At 41.7% G+C, this 26,001-nt stretch overlaps 1 protein-coding gene across 2 annotated transcripts in view; it reads right to left on the bottom strand.

The window, feature by feature from the left end:
* Positions 1–26,001, bottom strand: part of REPS2 (RALBP1 associated Eps domain containing 2) — a 207,714-nt gene that overhangs the window by 9,065 nt on the left and 172,648 nt on the right. For both annotated transcript variants that reach the window (XM_058535505.1, XM_058535506.1), the window contains exons 15-17: positions 17,756–17,839; positions 16,514–16,656; positions 6,875–6,980 (exon numbers count right to left, since the gene is read on the bottom strand). In XM_058535505.1, the coding sequence (XP_058391488.1) occupies positions 6,875–6,980; positions 16,514–16,656; positions 17,756–17,839 (333 nt within the window). The remainder of the gene's footprint in view (positions 1–6,874; positions 6,981–16,513; positions 16,657–17,755; positions 17,840–26,001) is intronic.

Here is a 26,001-nt window from a genome sequence, read left to right as displayed (position 1 = left end):
ACTGGCCCTTCTCGCACGGAGATAGTTGCAATTTGTAAAAATTTCAAGGTCCTTTGGGCGTTGCAGTCCAGGGCAGACTGGCCATCTATGCTGGGCTGGGATGGTAACCAGGGAAAACAAGGCACGTACACAACTGCCGGGCTGGGACGATAGCCAGGAGGCTCAGTGCATGTATGCCACTGATAACCATTTGTGCATGGGAACATTGAATGTTTGCTCTGTAAATTCTGTAACTGTTTACTCTGGAAACTGCTGATGCTATATAAACTGCTGGAGATTGAGGCCTGGTGAGAGTCTCACCTGTGGAGGGGACGCCCAGCCCAGGACCTCTGATGATCGGATTCCCGCCCAGCCGTGTCAATTGAAGGGATTCTCCCCAGCAGTGGGGCATGGATGTTGTGAGTAACCGATCTGATGTGTTCTCTTTTCAGTCAAACTGGTGTTTCTCTTTCCAGTTGATTTGTGTCATTTCCCTTCAGTCGATGTGGATGTTTTCCCTTTCCAGTCGAGCTGATGCTTTTCCCTCTCATTATACGATCTATTCGAATCTACTACTATCTCAGTTGATGTGGATGTTTTCCCTTTCCAGTCGAGCTGATGTTTTTCCCTCTTAATATTTGACCTATTCGGATCTGTTTGCAGACTATTGCCTTTACTATCCTCTATATAATAAAATATACCTTCAGTCCATTTGTTTGGAGTGGCAAGTTTCTTTTACGTCTCTGATGGAATCCCCCAAACCTCTCATAACATAGATTCAATGCAAATCCAATCATAATCCTAGCAGCCTATTTTGTAGCAAATGACTCACCAATTCTAAAATTCATATGAAACAAGGGGCCCAAAATATCCAAAAGAATCTTGAAAAAGAAAAACAGGTTGAAAAATTTATACTACCTGACTTATGGACTTACTATAAAGCAACAGTAATCGGGACTGTGTGGCACTGGTATAAAGATCAATGAATAGACTAATAGAACAGAATAAGAACCCAGAAATAAATCTACAGTTATATGGTCATTAGATTTTTGACAAGGGCACCAAAGTAATCCAAGGAGGAAAAGAAATTCTTTTCAACAAATGGTGCTAGATTAATGAGATATTGATAACAGAAAAAATAAACCTTGACGTTAATCTCACACCATACACAAAACTTACTTCAAGACAGATCATAGACACTGGTGTAGCCACTATGGAAAACACTGTGGAAATTCATTGAAAAATTAAAAATAGAACTACAGGTGTGACATCAGCATGATGGCTGAATCAGACGTCCTTCATTCATGTTTCCCTGTCAACAACAACAATTTGGCATCCACTTATGGACAAAGTGCCTTTGGGATCTTTGGGATCCAGCACTAGACACCAAGGGACCCAGGTGGAATCTCACCCAGCCGGGCGTTAGGTAACAGGCACACAGACCTCAGTTCCAGCTCTGGACCCTGCAACGGCCCATGAACCAGCTCTGGCCCCTCTCAGCTGCAGTCCAGGAGCCCCTGGAAAACTGTTTTAGACAATCACCCACAGATGAAAGAGCCTTTGTGGAAGTCCAGGTTTCCAGCAGAGAAGTTCCAGCACGACACTGGAGCAAAAAAACACGAGTTTGGATGCACTGGAGTGGGTAAGAGAAACTGATTGACTTTACTTGCATCACCTTCTCCCAAAGCAGCACATCACCCTCCCCCAAAGCAGCACAGCCTAGGGCCAAGAGAGATCTCCTCAGCCCATGATTTCTCCCATGGGGGAAGTGAGAGTGTGTAAGTGAGCACCCGGCTTCCCCAGCTGTGTGAGACACTGCAAAAGAGGCTCATTTCTCTCTTGCTCCATCCAGAGTACTGAATTGTGAACTGTATGACTGGGGGGCAAGAAGAGGCTGGGAGAGTGGCAGATTAGACTCTCAAAGGGCATTAAAGGAACATGGATCCTACTAAATGCATTGTGGGACTCCATCAAGAAGCCCACCTATGAGTCTCTGGGGATCCTCCAACTGGCCATGGGGCACTCTCAATGCTCCACAGGCTTTACTCACATACACGCCCACCCTGTGCCCAGCTCCCTGTTCACAATCCCAACAGTGGCCACAAGAGTGAGTTTGGCAGATGTCTAGTGAGCACATGCAGAAAGCCTGTGCTGGCCCAAATCTGTGGGCCAGGAAGAGACTATAAATTTGAGCTCTAGTGCCACCTTTGGGAAAACAAAAAGGAGGCTGTCAGCACTTGGCCTGGTGTTTTGCAGGATCAGAAGGCATACAAGCTTAAGAATTTTGCTACAGAGGGAGCAAGAAACGTTAAGCAAGTGTATCCACAGAAGGTCTGAGAAAGCCTCAGAATCCCTAGCAGGGCTAATGGAAGGTATTTTTCTCCTGAAGGCTGTTAATAAAGACTGGAGGAGGTGACCGATACTTCAAATATGAAGACAGCAATGCAAAACTTCAAGGACATGAAAAATCAAGGAAACAATGACATCACAAAAGAACCACAATAATCTTCCAGTAACCAATCCCAAAGATATGGAGATCTACAATTTACCCGATGAATTTAAAAATAGCTGTTTCAAGGAAATTCAATGAGCTACAAGAAAACACAGAAAGACAAGTCAACAAAATCAGGAAAACTACACTATATGAAAAAAATGAGAACTTTAACAGAACTTTAAGAGATAGAAATCATAAAAAAAAGAACCAAACAGAAATTCTACAGCTGAAGAATACAGTGAATGAAATGGAAAATGCAACAGAGAGCATCAACATCAGAACAGATCAAGCAAAAGAAAGAATCTGTGAGATAGAAGACAGGAACTTTGAAATTATCCAGCCAGAGGAGAACAAAGAAAAAAAGAATTAAAAAGAGTGAAGAAAGCCTACATCATCTATGGTATACCATCAAAAGAAATAATTTGTGGATTATTGGAGTTCCAGAAGTTTAGGAGAGAGAGAAGAGAGCAGAGAGCTTATTTAAAGAAATAATAGCTGAGAACTTCCCAAATCTGGGCAGAGATATGGATATCAAAATTTATGAAGCTCATGGATCACCAAGCAAACTCAACTTAAAGAGATCCTCTTCAAGACTCATTATAATAAAACTGTCAAAAATCAAAGACAAAGAGACAATCTTAAAAGCAGAAAGAGAAAAGAAGCTTATAATGTACAAGGGAACCTTCATAAGGCTATCAGCAGATTTCTCAGCAGGCATCTTACAGGTCAGGAGAGAGTGGGATGATACATTCAAAGTCCTGAAAGAAAAAAACTGCCAACCAAGAATATTCTATTCAGCAAAGTTCTCCTGTGGAAATGAAGGCAAGAAAAAACGTTTTTCAAACAAACAAAAGGTGAGAGAGTCCATTACCACTAGACTTGCCTTACAAGAAATGCAAAAAGGAGTTCGTCAAGCTAAAATGAAAGGATGTTAACTAGTAACATAAAAACATATGAAAATATATAAGACACTGGTAAAGCTAAGTATATAGTCAAATTCAGAATACTCTAATACTGTAATACGGTGGTATGTTAACCACTTAACTCTAGTACAAAGGTTAAAGGACAAGAATATTAAAAAATAACTATAGCTACAATAATTTGTTAATGAATACACAATATAAAAAGAGGTAAATCATGACATCAAAAACAAAAAAGGAGAGAGTAAAAAGGTAGAGTTTTTATATGCAATGGAAGTTATCAGCATAAAATAGACGATTATAGCTATATGATGTTTTATGTAAGCCTCATGGTAACCATAAAACAAACTCTACAGTAGATTCACAAAAGATAAAGAGAAGGGAATCAAAGCATACCACTATATAAAATCATCAATTCACAATGGAAGATAGCAAGATAGGGAGAAAGGAACAAGGGAACTACCAAACAGCCAGAAAACAATAAGATGGCATTAGGAAGTCCTTACCCATCAATAATTACTCTAAATGTAAACAGACTGAATTCTCCAAACAAAAGACATAGTGTAGCTAAAAAACAAGACCCAACTATATGTTGCCTACAAGAGACTCACTTCAGTTTTAAGGACACACATAGGCTCAAAGTGAAGGGATGGAAAAGATATTCCATGAAAGTAGACACCAAAAGAGAACAGGAGTGGGAATGTAAATTTGTACAGTCACTATGGAAAACAGTATGGAGGCTCTTCAAAATTAGAAAAAGAACTACCATATGATCCAGCAATCCCATTTCTAGGTATATATCCAAAGGAATTGAAATCAGTATCTCAAAGAGATATCTGTACTCCCATGTTCACTGCAGCATTATTCACAACAGCCAAGACATGGAAGCAACATAAATGTCCATTGATGGACAAATGGATAAAGAAAATGTACATACATGCAATGGAATATTATTCAGCCCTAAAAAAAAAAGAAAGAAATCCTGCCATCTGCAACAACATGGATGAACCTGGAGGACATTGTGCTACGGGAAATAAGCCAGACACAGAAGGAGAAACACTACATGACAACACTTATATGAGAACCAAGAGAAATGAGAAGATATTTCCACACAAAGACTTATTCAAGAATGTAGTTTTATTCAAAATAGCCAAAGACTGGAAATAGCTCAGGTGTCCATTAATAGAACTGATAACCAAACTGTGGCATATTCACTCAATGGAATACTACTCGGCAATAAAAAGGAACAGATTACTGACAGGTGCAAAAATATAAATGAATCTCAAAAACATAATAATAGGTGCAAGAAGAAAAATACATGTTTGAGGACACCATTTACATAAAGTTATAGAATAGGCAACACTACGGCATAAAAAATTTAGAATGGTGGTTACCTCTGTGTGAGTGGGGCAGGAACTGACTGGGAAGGAGCATGAGGAAGCTTCCTGGGGTGATGGTAATGTTCTATATCTCGATAGGGGTTTGGGTTCCATAAGTACATGCTTTTGTTAAAAACTCAGCAAATGTACACTTAAGATTTGTGCTTTTGGGGGTCAGCCCAGTGGCATAATGGTTGTCTGCACATTCTGCTTTGGCAGCCCTGGGTTCGCCGGTTCGGATCCTGTGCACAGATCTGCTCACCACTCATCAAGCCATGCTAAGGTGGCATCCCACATAGAAGAGCTACAAGTGTACAACTATGATAATATAACGATGTACTGGGGCTTTGGGGAGAAAAAAGAAAAAAAAAAGAGGATGGTTGGCAACAGATGTTAGCACGGGGCCAATCTTCCTCAAAAAAAAAAAATTGTGCTTTCATTGTATATAAAATTTACATCATAAGAAAACTTGTAAAAATACTGAACTCTAGCTAATGATATGCAAGTTAAAATATTTAGGGGACGAGTACAGATGTCTGCAATTTACTCGAAAATATGTTAAAAATAAGATGGACTGATGGGTAGATAGAGGGATAGATATGTGATAAAACAAGTATAGCAAAATGTTAAGGGTAGAGCTAAAGTGGTTGCTATAAAAGTACTTACTCTATGATTCTTTCAAATTTCTTGTATGTTTGAAAATGTTCCTAATAAAATATTGTGGCAAAAGGCGGGATAATAAAAATCAAAGAAAGAAGAGACAGCAGAGAATGTTAAGGAGGAAGCACCAGTGAATTAGAAGGGAAACGAGCAGTCTGATATACCAAAAGTCAGTGAGAAAAGCAACTTCAGAAGAGGGAATGGTCAATTGTGCAGACTTCTTCTGAAAATTCAAATAACATTAGAACAGGCCCATTGGATTTGGCTGTAAAAGAAGTGTGAGTGGAGGAGAGTGAAGCCACACTGAAGTAGAGGGAGAGAAAACTGTTGGCGAGAAAGTAGAGACAATAAATGAAAACAACTCCTAAGAAACTTTGCTGTGAAGGAGACCCAGAGAGACGGGGCAGCAGCTGAAGGAGGGTGGGGGTCAAGATCATGGACAATACCAGAGCGGGCTTATGTGTAGATGGGAATGATCCAGTAGAGAATCAGGTGATGTAGTGGGTAGAACTGTGTCCCCTGAAAAGATATGTTTAAGTTCTAACCCCCAGTACCTATAAATGTGACCTTACATGGAAATAGGATCTTTGCGGATGTAATTTAGTTACAATGAAGTTATGCTAGATTAGGGTGGGCCCTAATCCAATGACTGGTGTCCTTATAAGAAGAGGACACAATAACAAGAGGAATTTGGACACAGACACAGACAGAACGCCATGTGACAGTGGAGGCAGAAATTGGTGTGACGCATCTACAAGCCAAGGAATACCAAGGATTGCCAGCAACTACTAGAAACTGGGAAGAAGAAAGGAAGGCTTCTCCCCTACAGCTCTCAGAGAAAGAACATGGCTCTGCTGACACCTTGATTTCAGACTTCTAGCCTCCAGAGCTGTGCGAATAGATTTCTGTTATTTTAAGCCTCCAAGTTTGTAGCACTTTGTTATGGCAGCCCTGGGAAACTAACACAGGGGAGATTAATGGTGAAGAGAAACAGGTGTTAAGGACAGGGGTGATGTCCTTGACAAGGTGATATGGAATCATTTCCAAGGTACCAGGGAGGAGCTGGCCTATCAGGGCCACCCTCCTCCACTGAAATAAGTATATTATCATTCAGGGAAGATCCAAACAATTAAGGGTTTACCCAGCAGCTTTGGACAATAAAGAATGCTTCAAACACCCTTTGTAATAGATTCTCTGTCCTTTTAACCAACACACAATATGCAGCCTACATATTATAAGTTACTGGTCTTTCTCTAAGCATACAAGAAACAACCCATGAAACTTAAATACAATGATTCTATGCCTTCCAAAAGGAGTTTGAGAACAAAGAGGCAAGTCTTACCAACAGCAATGGAACCAGGTGCTCAGACAACGGTCAAAGCAAAACAAAACAAAACAAGTAGATGAAAAGCCTGGTAACTCAAATTCAGGAAGCTCCTTACCTTGAGCTGCTGCTGGAGTTCACTGTTCAAGCGGGCCAGCACTGCGTTTGCCTCTTTATTTTTGCGGATAGCAGTTTGAATAGCCTTCTTCTGTCTGGAAGACTGTCTACAAAAAGTACAAACAGTTCAGTGAAACAGAACTTAGAGGTCTGGACCCTTGTGGGTCAGAACTCTGATTCATAAGAAGTGCTAAACTAACAAGGGGCTAATGTCACAGGGCTCCAAAAATAAAATCACATATTCACAGACAGGCAGGCACACGCTAAATGAAACAAATTTGTCGGGATGAATTATCTACACCTGAAGTAATTCCCATTTTATAACTTGAAGAAAAGCTGTAAATTGGGCCTTTTAAAACACTTCGCATCCTATTTATTCCAAGACATTTTAATATGTATTTCTTCCTGACAAAACATATTAACTGGAGTGCCTTTTTTGTGTAAGTATTAAAGCCATTTAAAAGACCTGCAGGTGGCCCCTGTGGACAAGTCTGAAGGAAAAGAAGAACATTTTCTTTAGCAAAAATCATACATTAACTTAGTCAGCCTACATAACTCTCCTTTCTTTCTTTATTATTAGGCACGAATGCCTGACTGTGTGAGTGTGCACGTGCATGTGCGCACACCAGCATACATCTGTGGCACTTGAGAAATGCAGAAATGTTTTAAAACCAGTATTCCCAAATTAAGTCAACAGTAAATTCACAGAACATGTATAACTAGGGTGACCATATATCCCACTTTGCCTCTTACAGTCTCTGCTTACACTTCTTCTTTGGCTTTAATTATTTTGAGCGCTCTCTTACCCCTCAAAACTCTCCACGGTTGGAATGATAAATCAACGTGGTTGTATAACCTACAACCTTATATCCCACAGCAAGAAATACTGAACTCGCAAAGCAAAAGGGAAATTTAAGTTCCCCTATAAAAACAAACATTTTTGTAGTCACTAGGAGATGGGTTCTAGGCCAGAGCAACTGAACTGGAATGCATTGTGACCACTGTAGAGATCTGATTAATATTCGCTGAGAATATACACTATGCCGGCCACTCAGCTAATCTGTAGAAGACATACTCCCTTCCCCAACAAGTATAGAGCTAAAGATTAACTTTTTCATCCATAAATAGGCAGGGCAGAGGCTTCAAAATCTACTTTTAAAAAGATATAGATTGGGCCAGCCCGGTGGCGTAGCAGAAGTTCATGCACTCTGCTTTGGCGGCCCAGGGTTCGCAGGTTCGGATCCCAGGCACGGACTGACATACTGCTTGTCAAGCCAGGCTGTGGTGGTGTCCTATATAAAGTAGAGGAAGATGGGCTCAGATTTTAGCCCAGGGCCAGTCTTCTTCTGCAAAAAGAGGAGGATTAGCAATGGATGTTAGCTCAGGGCTAATCTTCCTCATAAAAATAAACAAAAAAAAAGATATAGATTGGATTTCTGGTTTCAGGACAAGATAGAGTAGACACACTTCTCTCAATTCCTCCCACTAAGTACAGTTAAAACTCCAGAGGCAATACATACAACAAACATAAGATAACTCCAAAAAGTGGAGTGAAGAGGGCAAATCAGCTAGGGAACTCAGTACCCAGGGAACCACATAGCAGTGAATTCCCTGGGTTTTCTTTTTTGCTACATATATTCTATACTGGATAGTGGAGAAGATGGCAATGCATAAATGTCAATGAAGGCAGACAAAAAAAGCCTCCCCAAAATCCTACACTCTCTAGCCAAAGGACTTGGAAAGTGGCAACCTAGCAAGACAAAAATTAGACACAATATCCCTCCTGAATATATGTGAAAAATCTTTAACAAAGTATTAGCAAATAGAATTCAGCAATATATAAAAAGAATTATACACCATGACCAAGAGGAGTTTATTCCAGGGATGCAAGACTAACTCAATATTCAAAAATCAATCCATGTAATCCCCCATCTTAACAGCTGAAAGAAGAAAAAAATCACATGACCATATCAAATGATGTAGAAAAGGCACCTGATAAAACTCAACACCATTCATGATAAAAACTCAGAAAACTATGACTAGAGGTGAACATTCTCAACTTGATAAAGAAACTACAGCTAACATCAAACTTAATGAAAAACTGAATGCTTTCCCCCTAAGATTAGGAACAAGGCAAGGATTTCTATTCTTACCATTATTTTCAACATAGTGCTGGAAGTCCTAGTCAGCACAATAATGCAAGAAAAGGAAATAAACGGCACACATACTGAAAAGAAAGAAATGAAGGTGCCGGCCCAGTGGCATAGCAGTTAAGTTCACGCACTCTGCTTCAGCAGCCCAGAGTTCACGGGTTCAGATCCCAGGCGTGGACCTGCATGCCGCTCATCAAGCCATGCTGTGGTGGTGCCCCACATATAAAATAGAGGAAAATTGGCACAGATGTTAGCTCAGCGACAATCTTCCTCAAGTAAAAGAGGAAGACTGGAAACAGATGTTAGCTCTGGGTCAATCTTCCTCACACACACAAAAAAAGAAAGAAATGAAAACTGTCCCTATTTGCAGATGATATAATGGTCTATGTAGAAAATCCCAAGGAATCTATAAAAACTCCTAGAACTAATGAGTCATTTCAGCAAGGATAGAAGTAAGTTTTCAGGACAGAGGATTAACATACCAAAATCAATAATATTTTGATATACTAACAATGAACACTTGGAAATCGAAATTAAAAATATATTATTTATAAAGACTCAAACTGAAATCCTTAGATATATCAAAACCTGTACAGAATTTACATGCTGAAAACTATACAACACTGATGAAAGAAATAAAATAGAATCTAAATAAATGGAGAAATATATCATGTTCAAGGAGTGGAAGACTCAACATAGTAAAGATGTCAACTCTCTCCAGATTGATATAAAAGTTTGACACAATTCCTGTAGGAATCTCAGCAAAATTTTCTGTAGTTAAAGACAAAATGATTCTAAAATTTACATGGAAAGACAAAAGAATTAGAATAGCTAAAACATTTTTGAAAAAGAATAACAAAGTGGGAGAAACAGGAGACATTACATAGCTATAGTATCAAGTAATTAGGTAATGAAGACTGTGTGGTACTGGCAGAGGAAAGGACACATAGATCAATGGAACAGAACAGAGAACCCAGAAATAGACTCACACTAGTATGGCCAACTTATTTCTGACAGAGGTGCAAAACAAAGTCAATGGAGACAGAATAGCCTTTTCAACAGTGCTGAAGTGTGAAGTGTAAAATTATAAAACTTTTAGAAGAAAACACAAGAGGAAATCTTCAGAACCCAGGGCTTGGTGAAGAGTTTTTAGATGTGACAACAAAAGCATGATCCATAAAAGAAAAAGAAATCAATAAGTTGGACTTCATCAAAATTTTAAAAACTTTTGCTCTGTGAAAGACTCTGTTAAGCAGATGAAAAGACAAGCTACAGACTGGGAGAAAATATTTGCAAACCACAGATCTGACAATTGATTTGTATTTAGAATATATAAAGAACTCTGAAAACTCAACAGTAAAAAAACAATTAGAAAATGGACAAAGGACATGAAGAGACATGTCACCGAAGAGAATATATGATGGCAAATACACACATGAAAAGATGTTCAACATCACTAGCCATTAGGGAAATGCAAATTAAGATCACAATGGGAAAGAACTACACACCTATTACAACAGCTAAAATAAAAAAAAAAGTGACAGTACCAAATGCTGGTGAGGATGTGGAGAAACTGAATCTCTCATACGTTGCTGGTGGAAATGTAAAATGGTACAGCCATTTTGGAAAACAACTTGGCAGTGTCTTTAAAAACTAAACATAACACTTAGCACATAACCCAACAATCACACTCCTGGACAGTTATCCCAGAGAAATGAAAACTTATGTACACACAGGAACCTGTACATAGATGCTCACAGCAGCTTTATCTGTAATACTCAATAACTAGACACAACAAAAATGTCTCTCAACAGGTGAATAGCTAAACAAACTGCGGTACATCCACACCATAGAACACCGCTTAGCAGTACTGATTGAGATACGTAACAACTTGGATGGATGCCAAGGGCATTTATGCCGAGTGAAAAAAGCCAAACTCAAAAGGTCACATGCTGTGTCATGCTATTTATATAACATTCTCAAAATGACAAAATTACAGAGATGGAAAACAGATCAATGGTTGCCACGGGTAAGGAATGGTGGGGAGGGGGTAGGTGCGACTTCTGTATCTTCATTACAGTGGTGGTTACAAGACTCCACACGTGATAAAATGGCACAGAACTACACACATACACTGTCTCAATGTCAATTTCCTGGTTTTGATATTGTACTATAGTTAGGTAAAATGTAATCACTGGGAGAAACCAGGTGAAAGATACACAGGACTTCTTTGTACTATTTTTGTAATTTCCTGTGGATCTATAATTATTTCAAAATAAAGAGTTTAAAAAAAAAAGATGTTGATCAGAACTGATGCCCCTCCTTAAACTACTACTATGCAATGTGTGCCCAGCTTATAACAGTTTCCCCCTTCTCTGGGAACCTTCTCTATCCCCTTTCCCCTTCTCCACAGGAATGGGCCCCTGGCAGGCAGTTTGTCTCAAGAAACTTGCACCTCTATTTTCACACTTGAATGGATGCTGGCCCATGCTGAGCTGACCAGATTCTCTCTCCCAGGGATGTGGGTTATGACTAAGAGTTCAGTTCAGCCTGGGTCCTGCACAGTGAGCTGAAGGTGGTTGAGAATCTTCAGAGATAAAAGTGACAAAAACACTCTAAGAAAATTGAGAAGAATCAGAAGGAGCCTCAAAAGGTTTGCAATCCTCTCTTCCAATCCATTCCTGCCACGGGTTTCCAGAGTCACCCCTATATCCTTATAATAAATAATATGGTTTTGCAACCTCAAGCTTTTTATTATCTGCAACCAAAGGAGCCCTAAATAACGCAAAGATAGGACCAAGCCCAGAATACCTTTCAAGGGTTCAGCAAAGGCATTTATTTAACTTGCCTCACCTTCTCAAGAGTTGCTTCTTGAGTTTGTCTCTTCAAGTTCTCCTAATATTGCTACTCACTGTTCCAGGCTGGGCTCTAACTGGCCTGGTTTCCAAGGAGGAAGATGAGGGAGTAATAGTTAAGCAGAGATTTCTTTTGCCCAGTTCTATTGTGTGTCATGCTATCTATCGATTTTGAACTGCAGCACTGTGAGACACTGTCCACTAAAGGTTTTGTGGCAGACTATCCTCCCAAACCTATTCTGTACCTTTTTGTTTTCAGAAGCACATCATCCTCAGTTTGAGCTAGGCACATGGCTATCCAACTAGAAACTACAATTCCCTGTCTCCCTTGAAGGTAGGTGAGACCATATGACTAAGTTTTGGTCAAAGGAATCAGAGAGAAGTGATGTGTGTGCCACTTCTGAGCCGTGTCCTTAAAAGTAATCTGTTTTCTCTCCATTTGTTCCTTCCCCATTCTGGGGGCCTGGAACGTGAACATGTTAGTGGTGAGCCACCTTCAACCATGTGGATAAAGGCAACCCCCACAGGTATTTAGAAAAAGAAGACAAAAGATACCTGGGTTCCTGGACAGAGCTACTCTATGCTTCTGGACCACTCACCAACTCAGACTTTTACATAAGAAAGAAGTCCATTTCTATGTTATTTGAGCAACTGTCACCCGGTCTTTTTTCAAGCAGCTGAAGCAATATGTAAAAGAATATAAACTAGGGTCTCTAGATGACAAAAATCTTCTTAGTCTTCACCCTGGGCCCTGATTTCTCCCAAGGAATTCTGAGTATAGCTTCTACGAGTGAACTTGTATTACCTTTGGTCTACTTGGAAATGGTAGGTTTTTATTAGGGATGCCAATCATCAATCCCACAGACAGTCCAATACCGCCCAACATGAGGTGGGAAGGGAAACAGAATCCCAGCCACATTACGAACGTCATGCAGGCAAGCAGACACTACCACACTTGTTGCTGGGCATGGCCTGGGGTGGTCCAGGATACCTCCTGGGGTTACAGAGAAGAGCAGAGGCCATGGAGGCTGGCAGAGGTTCAGCTATAGTACTGTTACACTACATTCTCTATCTCCAAACTGCTCAAGCCATTCTATTTTCCTAAAGTCCATTCTTAGCAGATACACAAGCTATGGGGAAAAACCAACTAAGCCAAATTATTTCTAAGAAAAACACACTTTGTCCTCATAGGCAGCTCACTGATGATGACACAATCTTAGAGCTGTTTATTACTTATAACCTGGACTTAGCAGCTCACTTGGAGAGAACACTTTATTAGTTCCTTTGCCCTGAATGGAGCAGACAATAATAATATTTGAAGGAGAATTTGTTTCTTTTGATAGGTCAGTTCTGATGTTCACTTCCGAAAGAGCTGATGACTGTTTTGCAACTAGTCTATTTTTTTAGCCTTTCTTAACCAGTGTTCTGTGAGAGAATTAAGAAAATTATTTGTGACTCTTGTCTCAATTTTCCCAAAGACAATGCATAGTAAAGACCACTCTAGATGCAAGAGAGAGGTTAACTTACTACAGACAATAGATGTCTAAGGGCATCAGAGCTTCGTTCTTTCCAGAACCCTGGTTCAGAAACGACTATACAGACTAACCATCATGTGTCTGGCTGTCTCTCTCCAGGGCTTAAAAAACTATAGTGCTGGGGCCGGCCCGGTGGCGCAAGCGGTTAAGTGCGCGCGCTCCGCTGCGGCGGCCCGGGGTTCGCTGGTTCGGATCCCGGGCGCGCACCGACGCACTGCTTGGCAGGCCATGCTGTGGCGGCGTCCCATATAAAGTGGAGGAAGATGGGCACAGATGTTAGCCCAGGGCCGTCTTCCTCAGCAAAAAAAAAAAAGAGGAGGATTGGCGGGTGTTAGCACAGGGCTGATCTCCTCACAAAAAAAAAAAAAAAAAAAAAACTATAGTGCTAAGTTGATTTTTATCACTCCAAAATAAACTGGTCTGGGAACTAAAATAAGTTGTATGAAGTTCCCTGACCTCAAAGCTTAGATCCCTGCCATTTACAGCACTATTAAGTGTTGCTGACGGGTGCTAGCCTCCCAGCCTGACACCATGTGGTCACCTAACTAGTGAAAGAGTATCATGGTGAGAGAGAGTCACTGAACAGGCAGATAAAAGTATCTCCTTTCACCAAATGGTGCTGGGACAACTGGATATCCATATGCAAAAGAATGAAGTTGGATCCCTTCCTCATACTATACACTATAATGAACTCAAAACTGAGCCATGGGCTTCAATGTAAGACCTAAAACTTATAAAACTTTTAGAAGCAAACACAGGAACAAATCTTCGTGAACTTGGGTTAGGCAATGGTTTCCTAGATATGACACTGAAAGCACAAGTGACAAAAGAAAAAAAATAGATAAATTGGACTTCATCAAAATTAAAAACTTTTGTACTACAAATAATACTATCAAGAAAGCAAAAAAACAACCTACAAGACGAGAGAAAACACTTGCAAATCATATATCTGACAAGAGACTTGTATCAGAATATGTAAAAAACTCATAACTCAAAAATAAAAAGATAAATAATCCAAGCAAAAATGGGCAAAGGATCTGAGTAGACATTTCTCCAAAGAAGATATACAAATGGCAAATAAGCACATGAAAAGATGCTCAACATCATTAGCCATTAGGGAAATGCAAATCAAAACCACAATGAGATACCACTTCACACTCACTAGAATGGCTATTAAAAAAAAACAGATAAGTGTTGGCAAGGAAGAGGAGAACTGGAACCCTCATACATTACTGGCAGGATTGTAAAATGTGGCAACCACTGTGGAAAAGAGTTTGGCAGTTCCTCAAAATATTAAATATAGACTTACCACGTGACCCAGCAATTCCACTTCTAGGTATATACTCAAGACAAATCAAAATGTGAAGTCCATACAAAAACTTGTACACAAATAGTATAGCAGCATTATTCTTAATAGCTGAAAATGGAAACAACTCAAATGTCCATCAACTGATGAATGGATGAATAAAACGCAGTATATCCATACAATAGGACATTATTCAGCAATAAAAAAGAATTAAATTCTGATTCATGCTACAACATGGATGAACCTTGAAATCATGCTAAATGAAAGAAGCCAGTCACGAAAGACCACATGTTGCATGATTCCATTTAAATGAAATGGCCAGAACAGGCAAATCTATAAAGACAGAAAGTAGACTAGTGGTTGTCTGCGACTTGGGGAAAGGGAGAATGGAAAGTGACTGTTAATGGGCACGGAATTTCTTTTTGGGGTGATGAAAATGTTCTAAAACTAGATCGTGGTGATGGTTGCACAACTTTGTGAATATATTAAAAACCATTGAATTATACACTTAAAAGGGTGAATTGTATGCTAGGTGAATTACAACTCAACGAAGCTGTTAAAAAAAACAGACAAAGGAAAGAAAAGGAAAAGGATCTGTGTATGAACTCCACTAGCTGCCCTGCCATCGACTATGGAGGATATTATAGCCACCACTCACTGACTAGCATTAATGTGAAGTGGAGACTGAAGTGGAAAGCCGGGTAGAACATGGAATAAAGCTTAGCCATCTTTGTCCTTGATAGGGATCCATCCCCTAGGTTTGAGGGTGGCTGGAAGATGGTCAAAGGTCTCAGTGACCATTAAGGACAAAATATACTTCCTTTATGCACTGATACCAATGGGGAACTGTCCATTTGGAAAAACAAAAACAAAAACCATCAACTGAAGAAGAGTGCTGCCCAAATTCAGAATGGGGCTTTGGCTTCAAAGGCAAGTTGTTCTTTCCATAACAGTGTAAGCAGGAGAAAATCTGCAGCAGCCCCTGAGATTGGCAAGGCCCCTAGAGCAGTGTCATGACATATCTTGAGCATTTACGTTAGTGACTAGTTGGGCTCACTTGAAGTCACGCATAGCAGCAGGTTTCTGCCCTCAACATTTTGCTCAATTTCAGTACAGGGAAACTGAGGCAAGTGATAGCTCTTCTTAAAGCCAAAGTCTTCTGGAGAAGGATGGTTTGTCCATAGCACTGGTCTCTTGGTCCTTGGCCATGTCCACCGGTGTCCCCACCCCCCTCCAATGTCTGTTTCAGCTGGTTAGATAGATATCTTGGAGGCTCTGCATGTGACCATTCTGTGCTGAGATGATCAACAACAGAAACTCTTTATGGGGATTAAAAAGAAATCACACACCACATCTACTGAAAGTTGGGTCTGAGGGTCATGAAGCTAGGGCCATCTGCCCTAGAGGAACATGAGATTAGACAGGCAAAGAGGGAAACTTGCCATCTCTAATCACTGTCTTCTTCCTAGGAAAATGTGGGCCAGCACAAGGAAGAGAGTCGGAAGGCGTGAAAGATGAGGGAGGAAGGGAAGGAAATCAAACAAAACCAAAACACACCCCAGCCTGGGACTCACTTGCCCTTTGGCCCAGGTTAAGTCCTACAGCTTAGAAAGCCTCTCTATGTGACTGGGAGACTAACCCCATCATGGACATGAGGAAGGTCAGACTACAACCACAAAATCACACTCTTCTATGGCTGTGAGTATAAACGTAAACATATTTCCATTTATATAGACACACAGATTTATAAGGAAGGTTCTGACCTTGCTCTCATTTATCTGCTCTACTTACTTTTGGACTGTTGGATGGGGTTTCACGGTTGCTACAGCTGGCCCGCCTACAGTGGGAGAAGGCTCTTGGTTTTCTGTAGCTTGATTTTCAGGTCGGAATTTCCTACGGATGGGCTTTGATGGGGGCTGAGAATATGGTATGTCCTGTGGATTAAAAACAAAACAAACACCCCATGAAGTTAAAAAATTAAATGCTCCCTCCCATCATGCCAATGCCCCATGTTCCTCTAGGCCCCACCCCAAGGTCAGGCGTGTGTTCTTTTCAAACTCCACACCCAAGGAGATGTGGGTGACTCAAGGCCTCGCAAGAACTGGAGGGACACAGGCATTAGATTCCAGTGGCCTTTCTTTCTTTTTCTTTTTTCATGCTTGCAGCCTATTACCACTTTTTGTCACCTGGAAGGACACAGGAATCAGAGTCCAGTGGCCCGCCTGCCCTTCCTGCCTGCCTTCTTTTTTTTAAAATGCTGTGTGCATCTCACACCACAGGGCCTTTTCTAACTGAAGACAAAACTGGCCCTTGCCTCCCTTTTGGGCTTTGTGGAATATAAGTTTTGAAATTTGTAAAGGTGTTAGTCATATGCTCATTATTCTCCTACTCCCAATTCCTACACGAAGTCAAGCTCAAGAGCCACAGTGCCTTCTGGAAGGAGACAGCTGACCTGCTTCCTTGGAGGCCCCTGCCTCACCTGTGCTCCCGAGCCCAGGGCCTGCTCTCTTTGATGGGAAGGGCCTGAGAAAATGGGGAAAGACAAGAAGAGGGTGACAAGGTGAAAGGAGAGCACGATGGCTGAGTGGTGCTTACTGAGCAAATGACCCGTGACTCAGTGACACGGGTGGGCTACAGTGAAGACACCGGGATGCAAGAGGAGACCATGGCACAAAGAGCAGGGGAGACTTCCCCACCCCTACAAGGCACTCCTAGCACCTTAGCAGCGTGCAGGGTTCTGCTGACAGCATCTGTCCCTCTCCACCACACCTCCTCATCTTGCCCAAAGCAAGGCCGCCATATTTAGCTGGGAGGTTGAAGAAGAAAGTACAAACTGTCAGTGACATCAAGGTTAAGCCCAGGAGTCATCAAGACCCTAAACTTCACAAAGAACCCCAATTCTAGGAAATGTGAATCATTAACATTCATGTCAGGACATGAAAACTTTAAAAGGGTAGATTTGCTAATGGAGGCAAGAAGCCCAGGGGAGAGGCTCACAATGCCATCACAGTCACACCCTCATGCTGGCCTTACCTTCTTTGTTGGACTACTTTCTGCAGCTTGGGAGGGGGCTCTGTTGAGCTGGGAGTGTAACTCGGCCTCGGACGCTTGTTCAGACTGTAGCAAAAGATCACAGAGAGGAAAAAACGCAAAAATACAACCACCTAAATATATAATGAAGAGCACTTAAGAAAATAATCACTAAGGGAAAACTGATTTAGACCAAATTGCTAGCTGAGCATGGTCAGGTCTGCTGATCCTTGGGAAAAACCTGATAGACCCTGCTATTCTCTCCCATTCCTCCTTCCAGCCTTGTTCAACCTTAGGAAAAGAGTCATGGGAATGTCTTCTATAATTGGACATACGTATTGCTAAAAACTAATGCTTTACAAGCTCAAAGTAAAAATAACAAGGCTTATTGGAAAAATAGGATTGGGAATGAAGTTAAAATTTTAACCTGAGCACTAACAAAAACAACAACCATAATAAAAAACACTGAGATTTTTAAAAAAAATATTAAATTCCCAATAAAGAAGCACTCTAGTAGATATAACTCTTTACCTTAAAAAAGGTGGTGGGGGGGTGTAAGCATGATGGAAGGAGTCAACAGAGTGGTTCAGGCTGCCGAGTGGTGTGGAATCAATGAGTAAATGCACCAAGATCGATGAGGACTGCTCCCAAAGCCCTTCAAGACAGAGCAGGTACCACACAGCCAAGCAGAAGAGGCCAGGGAGACAGGGCGCCATGTGCAGCTCTCTATCTCCCCGAGGCTTGCTGTGTTCAGCTGTGCTAGAGTACCTTGCTTTCAGCTGCTACTAGACAGTGATGCAAAACATTAACTCGCTGAGAAGAAAAACCCTCCACATGAACCCATGTGACTTCCACATTATACCAACATCAGTCCTCTATTTACCCACAAACTAATCTGCATCACAGAAACACACACTGCAGCACAACAAACGGCTTCGGCTCGGTGTGCCCGCTTCGTCCCTAACATGGCCCTCTCTCACCTCTTGCGGAGTGCAGCTTTCCTTCCTCTGACTCTACTGAAACAGCTTGTTGCCAAGGGCGCTAATGCTCCCCCATTTGGCAGATTCTAGCTGCCTCTTCTAGTCTATTCACAGACCTTCTGCTCAGCACAGCATCCTTGACCAACCGTAGTCTCCTACTCGTAATCATTCTCTTTCCTGTTTCGACTCCTCTTATCCCTCAGATGCAGGATTTCTCAAGCTTCTGTCTTCCATCCCCCTGCCCCATTTTTCCCTACCTTTCCATTCTTTCCAAAAGTAATCCCACCTGCTCCTGCATTTTCACTGCCCTAGCTAGAAGCCTCGGTTCCCACCCACTCCTCACCTCTTCTAAACCCATTATGCAGGCATTCAGCATGCCTCATTTCTAGTTCCTCCCTCCAGAAAGTTTCTTATAACCTTCTCCTTTCCATTAAGGATAATTGTATTATTATTACCGTTATTATTATTAATAGATACTACAAAACACCAAACACTTACTACGTGCCGCACACTGCCCTAGGTGTTTTGCATGGATTGCTGCATTTCATCATCACAGCCCTAGGAAGTGCTTATTATCCCCATCTTATTAGTGGAGAAATTGAGGTTCAATAAGTTAAGGAACTCACCCAAGATCACACAAATAGCAGGGTCTGAACCCAGGCCTCAGGTTCCAAAGCTGGGTTTGCGACCACTATGCTATACAGCCTCAGGTATTGTCGGGCCTGAGTGTTATTCAAGAAATATTTATTGAAAAGCTACTACAGGCAGGCCCTGTGCTAGCGCTGGTCTTCAAAGATGAACAAGCCCAGACCTCGTTTACAAGGAGCTTGCAGTCTAGCAGGAGAGGCAGAGAAATGACCAGGCAACCATGTTTCAGTGGCATTAGGACGACAGTGGGCAAGTATGGGGGCTGCAGGAGCACCGGGCCTTGTGGGTAAGCAAAGACTCAGGTGAAGGTGATGCCCCGGCTGAGACCTGAGTGATAAGCAGGGTGCAGCCAACAAGAAGGGCACTGCATGGGAAGGGTGAGAAGAGAGGCCCAAGGGCCTCCTATGCTCAGACATCTAGAATGTCAGCTTGGGATACCACCAGAACGCTAAGGCCAATCGCCAAGACAGGCACCACGGGAGAAGCAGGTGTGAGGGGGAGCTCACTTTTGGGCATACGGAATTTGAAGCACTTGGGAAACACCCGAGCAAAGCCATCAAGGAGCCATTCACTGTCAGGAGTCTGGGGGATGCAAGCACTCACCCACCTTCCCTGGGGGTTCTGACAAATGGTGTCATATTTCAAGATCCAAGAGCCCAATGTCAGCTCTATTAACTGATTAAAGACCCAAGAAGCCCCTGAATGCAGGCCTTCCCGTGAACTGCGATGAAGAACGCAACTTGGACCTGAGGCCCTTTCTTGCCTTCCACCTGCAAATCTATTGCTTAGAACACGTGTTCTGGCCCCAAGTCTACAAGTGCAGCCCCCTGCAGGGACCACAGGTGTGCATCAACACATCCCACCAGCCAAGCAGAGAGAAAAGGAGTGACAGGCCTTTCAGTTGGTCAGTTCCCCTCCATCATCAGGCAGACAGAGAAGCGTTTGCCCTAACGCTCCCTTTCCTGGGGGAGATGAGTGAAGGTTTCTTGTGGAAATATTGAGGGAAATGATAAATTGAACCCTCTTCTAAACAAAAATGAGGATTCTCAGCACAGCAAAAGTAGGAGAGTGTCTTTGTCATTGTCTCCGTTTTCTCTTAAACATTTCTAAAAAACAACAACAACAACAATGGGGTAGGGGTTGGGAAGGATGAGGGAGCAATTGGGAGATGTGTCTGAAAATTTTTTTCCATTTACGAATTTACCTTCTTGAAATTGCATCCAACGGTTTTCTAGCTCTATGACTAGTAACAATTCCTCAGTGTTATGTCAGGCTGAACGTAACCATCAATCTCCTTAGGAAGAAACTCAAGGCCTCCCAACCCCTTTCTACTGCTCCATGACTGATTCTAAATCTCAGATTTAGATTCTGATTCTCACTGATTCAACCTCATAAGGGGCCTGGAACACTGCAATCAGTAAGGTCCTGGAAAGGCAGAGCCTCAGCAGAGTTAGAAATTATCCCAGGAAAAGAGATGGGGAAAGAAAACTAGCTTTATGGTGGTAAAAAAAAAAAAAAAAAAAAACCCTAAAGATGAGATTTAGACATGCAAAAGCCCCTCTTCCCAATAAACTGTTTCACTTTTCTTGATGAAAATAGTATGAGGCTTCCATTAGACTTAGCAGCTGGAAAGCAGAACAAACCGCAGAGATTTCTTTGCTATTTCTTCAGACTTTTCTAAGTTAACAATTTTGGGAGAATGATAACCCATGAAAACAAGGGGGCTCAGTGGCTTCCTTTTTCCTTTGTATATTAGACAAAGGGAGAAACAACTCTGCTATCAATATGGACAATATGCCCTTGTCCAAAAGTTTTGGTTGTCTGAACTGAAATCCAATGCCTGAATCTCGCGAAAGAAACAAATATTTGGATTACAAATAATATTGCAAATGGCAGTCCTTCCCTCATGACTCCATGTGTAACAACATGTACCCAGCCAGGATGTGGCAAGCCAAGAAAATACTTTTAGCCAAGATTTCACTAAAACTCAAGCTAAAGTTCCTTTTAAAAATATACATCTTATATTTTAATATTAATACTCCTCTACCCACAAATGAGAAATATTTTTTCATTCTAATTTTGCAATGAAACGCCTGGATAGGTCACATAGATTTGGAAGGTGCTACCACTTAGGATGTGGAGAACTGTTCTGGGGCTTTGCCTATTCCCATGGTTGATGGGACAATATAGCCCCTGCCAGGTGGCTCCCCAGAAATGGACACAGGCCCAAGGAGGCTAAGCATTTTGATTCTTCACCAGAATAAGGGTTCATTCAGTTATTCAATTATACAGATATTTATTTTGTACATCTAATGTGTCACTTTCCAAGAATCCTCATCTCAGGTTCTGCTTCTAGGTAACTGGACCTAAGACATCAGGCAAAGTACTCCCAGAAGAAGGGAGCTAAAGCACTCTAGTGTGCTCTTCCTCGGTCTCTCTCTCTCAGATCATTTGCTCTGGGGGAAGTCAGGTGCTATGTTGTAAGGACATTCAATCAGTGCTAACAAGGGGCCCATGTGGCAAGGAAGTGAGGCCTCCTGCCAACAGCCATGTGGGGGAGCCATCTTAGAAGTGGATCCTCCAGCCCTAGCTGAGCCTTCAGATAACTGCAGCCCTAACAGACATCTTGACTGCGGCCTAATGACAGATCCTGACCCAGAACCACCCTGACTGATTGCTCTTGAATCTCTAACCCACAGAAACTATGAAATAATAAATGTTAGTTATTTTAGGCCTCTAAGAAAAACACTCTAGTATGTCTGGAATTTGGGGTCTAGTAGGGTGGAAAAAGGGTAAACAGTGGAGAAGAATGGGAGAGCCGAAGCTGGAGAAGGGCAGTGGAGTGGATCATACATGGTCTTATAGCTCGCTGTTCTAGATTGTCTATTAGCCACTCGGCACCATTCCCCACTCCTATGCTCTTCCCTACACTGCAGAGGGTAGAAGCCTGGGAACTACATTTATAGAATCTCCTTTCAACAGAGTTCCTTGTTGCTACTGAGAGTCACTCACATGAAACCAAGAAGGTGAAAGAAAACAAGCCATGTTATTGCTCCTCTGGCAGTAGTGGCCAGAAAAGCACGGGTTTCAGCAGTCAAAAGATCTTGTAGCGGCCTTGGGCATGTCCCTGCAAATCATTACTTAGGTGCTGCAGGCAGCCTGAGCATCTCTAGTTGTCTCCTTTAGTTCTTGCAATGTCTTAACTTTCAGAAAGTTGTGGGAAACCTGATAGTGGTGGCCTTCTCTCATCTTTGCTCCTCTAGCACATCTAATTCTTCATGTAAGTACCTAATTCCTTGAATGAAATCTCTTCCACTGTGAAATACTTAGAGTGGTTTCCGTTTTCCTGACTAGATCTTGGGTGATACATTCATCTTGAGGATTTGAGCTTATCCTGAAGGCCATGGGGGCCAGTGAAGGTTTTTAAATAGAGAAGTGATCTGACTAGATTTATATTTTAGAAAGATTATTCTGGATCCAGTGAGTAAAATGTATTGGAAGCAACTCATACTGGGGGAAGGGAACTCAACTAGAAGGCTAAAGAAGAAAACAAGACAAGAGATGATGGTCATTTAAACCAGTGTGGTAGGAGTGGGGATAGACAGATTTGAGAGTTATTTAGACTGGAGACCGGATACATCCTTGGTTATTGGTGAAATGTGGTAAGTGAAAGAAAAGAACCATGACACATGGGATCCAGGTTTTGATTTTAGACAATAGGCAAATGGTTGAGAAAGAAAATAGTTTAAAGCAAAAGAAAAGAAATATGGCGGCATAGTATTTGAACAACATTAAGCAGATCCATCACAAAGCAGTGCTAGAACAATCCATCAAATACAGGTTCCAGGGAAGACCAGTTCCACAAATTGCCTAGAGGAGGGATTGGCAAACTTTTTCTGTAAAGAGCTAGATAGTAAATATTTTCAGTCATCCAGGCCATTCGGTCTCTGGGTCTCCAGGTCTCTGTCGCAAATTTGTAAGTCTGCTAACGCAGCCGCAGACAATACAAGGAATGGGCGTGGTGTGTTCCAATAAACGTTATTTACAAAAGCAGATGATGGGATAGATTTGGCGTGTGGGTCACAGTTTGCCAGCCCCTTGTCTAGAAGGAAAAAAAATCTACAGATAAGCTTAGGAAACACTGCACAGTCTATCTCCCTCTCAGAAATTTAGAGAGCACATAGCACGTCAATGCTCTGAAATCCTGTCAAGTAAAGGAAGCCACTGCCTTTGCTTAACCCAGCAGTTCCCAAACTTACTTGGCTTCAACTCCTTATTCTCATGTTAACTCCTATTAACATCCAGCAAAACTAAGGTTCTGTGAGGCACACTTTGTGAAACACTTACCTATAGACTGGGTTTTAGAGGAACAAAGGAAAAATACTCTATTTGACTTTAACAAATGCCATGTTCCACACCCAATCCTTCGAGAGCAGCATTCTCCACAGTGGTTGGCAGATTCAACTCCAGGAGCTCCTGCTATACACCCTGCTCCTCTAGCCTTGGCCAAGAGTATGAGGCAGGATGAGGATGGGGTTGCTACCTAGCAAGAAAGGGCTCACTTCCTTCCTCCCTTTTTCTTTTCCTCCCTCCTTCCCTGCAGTAGCAGTTGCTGTTGCCAACCACTTCTCTGCATGAATTTATTTACTGGGCTCCTTTAAACTCTCCTGGACACAAACACAATAAAAATCATTCATTATAATAGTTAAAGCAGATGAAAACAACACTGATAAATTACGGATTTTTTTTTATAAGTAGCTTAAAAACAACATGTCTCAGATTCCAGTTCCATCCAGGTAGGCTAGCTTTACAAAGGTCCCATAGCTCCCGTGTGAGTCAAAGTGCTCATCACAGATCCCACCAGGGCTACTGCAAAAAACGTCAGATGGTCTTTCTCCAGGCTTCAGTTTTTTTCCTGATCCAATTCACCCTGAACACCATGGAGAAACTAATCTTGTAAAGCACCTTCTCATGAAAACACTTTTTCTCAAAGCCCCTCAATAGGTCCCTAAGGCCTATGGCACACAACACAATCCCTCAGCCAGTTAAAGATCTTCCATCATCTGGCTCCAATTTTCCCCTGCATCATAACCGTGTTAGCTCTCCATACGGAACCCGCTCCAGGCACATAAGTATTACCTGAATCTTCAAACACACCAGAAGTTTCTTCCCAACTCAATTGTATTTATTTTAGACCATCTAGCCCAGTGGTTCCCAGATACAGCTACACAAGAGAATTATCTGGGGAATTTTTATAAATTGCAGACTTTTAGATACTACCCCAGACTTCCCTAATTAGAATCTCCTAGGGGTGGAGCATTAGAAACTTCTATATTAACAAGTTCCCTGGGTGATTTTTAGGTAGCCAGCCAGACTAACTGGGAACCACTGGTGGTCCAAGCTCTTCATTTAAGAAATGAGAAAACCAAGTCTCCAAGGTCCTAGTCTGGAAAAGGCCACAGGTGCTCCAGCAAAAACTGACTAGGTTTCTTAACTGTTTTCTTGTCCATTTACCATGGAAAGAATAGGGAGTATATGCAATATGGTTCCATAAATAAATATCTGAAGCTGGGCAAAATCTTCAGCAATAAGACTTTTGTTTAAAAGTCAAATTTGCAACAAAAAAAGAATTAAATTTCATTTAAAAAAACAGACTAGTTGCCTAACTAATTGCTAAAGTGTGGATAACTGTGTGTTGTTTTAAGCTTGTAATATTCATGCTGACAGATTAGAAAAAGAAACTCAAGCTTTGTTTATCACCCAAGAATCCAGGCAGATCCCAGGACTAGGAATCACAAAGGCAGTGCCTAAATTATAGGCAGATGAGCAGACAATCCTGCTGTAGCCTCTAGGGGACCTCCAGCATCTTACTAGTATTCTAAATGTCATTTGGTGCCTAACTTTCACCCAACCCCCATCTCCACTTGGACACGCCAGGAAGCCATGTGGTCAAACCCAGGCATAGAAGATGCAAAACCAACAGCCAGCAGCACACTGGCCACAGCAAACCCCATCACTGCACAATCAGCCTTAGAGAGAACCCAAAGGAATGAATTCTCTGTAAGAATAAATACCAAAATCCATGACCCAAGGCACCTGTGAGAGATAGAAATGGAGCTGAAGTACAGTCACCTGGAGGGCAGGCTCTGTGTCTTGTTTCACTATCATTTTCCTGGTGCCTAAGCTGAACGTCAGCAAACAGCAAGTCCTCTGATTAATGTGTGCAATGAGCTAGTAACAAATCTTCATGTTTCACTGGACAGTCAAGAATTCATCCCACAATAACTAGAGTCACAGAGCACAGCAGTCAAATCCAGGCTTTGCACTTGTTGGTGTATAACCTGGGCATGTGCTTAACCTCTCTGAGCCACAATTTCTTCGTCTGCAAAAGAGGACAATCTGCCCAACTCCTAGCATTATGAAGACTAAGCGAAATATCTGTCTAGAGTGCTAAGCACAATTATACAGTAGCTGTTCAATAATGGCAGCTACGATCATAATTAGGAGTAAAATCACAATTGATTTCCCAGGCATAGGATCTGCTACTGCAAGCAGCAGCCAATTCAACATGAAGGACTTCTTCTCTCTTGCCAAATGATGAAAACCTAGACTGAGAAAGTG

Source organism: Diceros bicornis, chromosome X (genome assembly GCF_020826845.1).
Source record: "Diceros bicornis minor isolate mBicDic1 chromosome X, mDicBic1.mat.cur, whole genome shotgun sequence".
NCBI lineage: Eukaryota > Metazoa > Chordata > Mammalia > Perissodactyla > Rhinocerotidae > Diceros > Diceros bicornis.
This window is presented reverse-complemented; position numbering and strand designations above follow the sequence as displayed.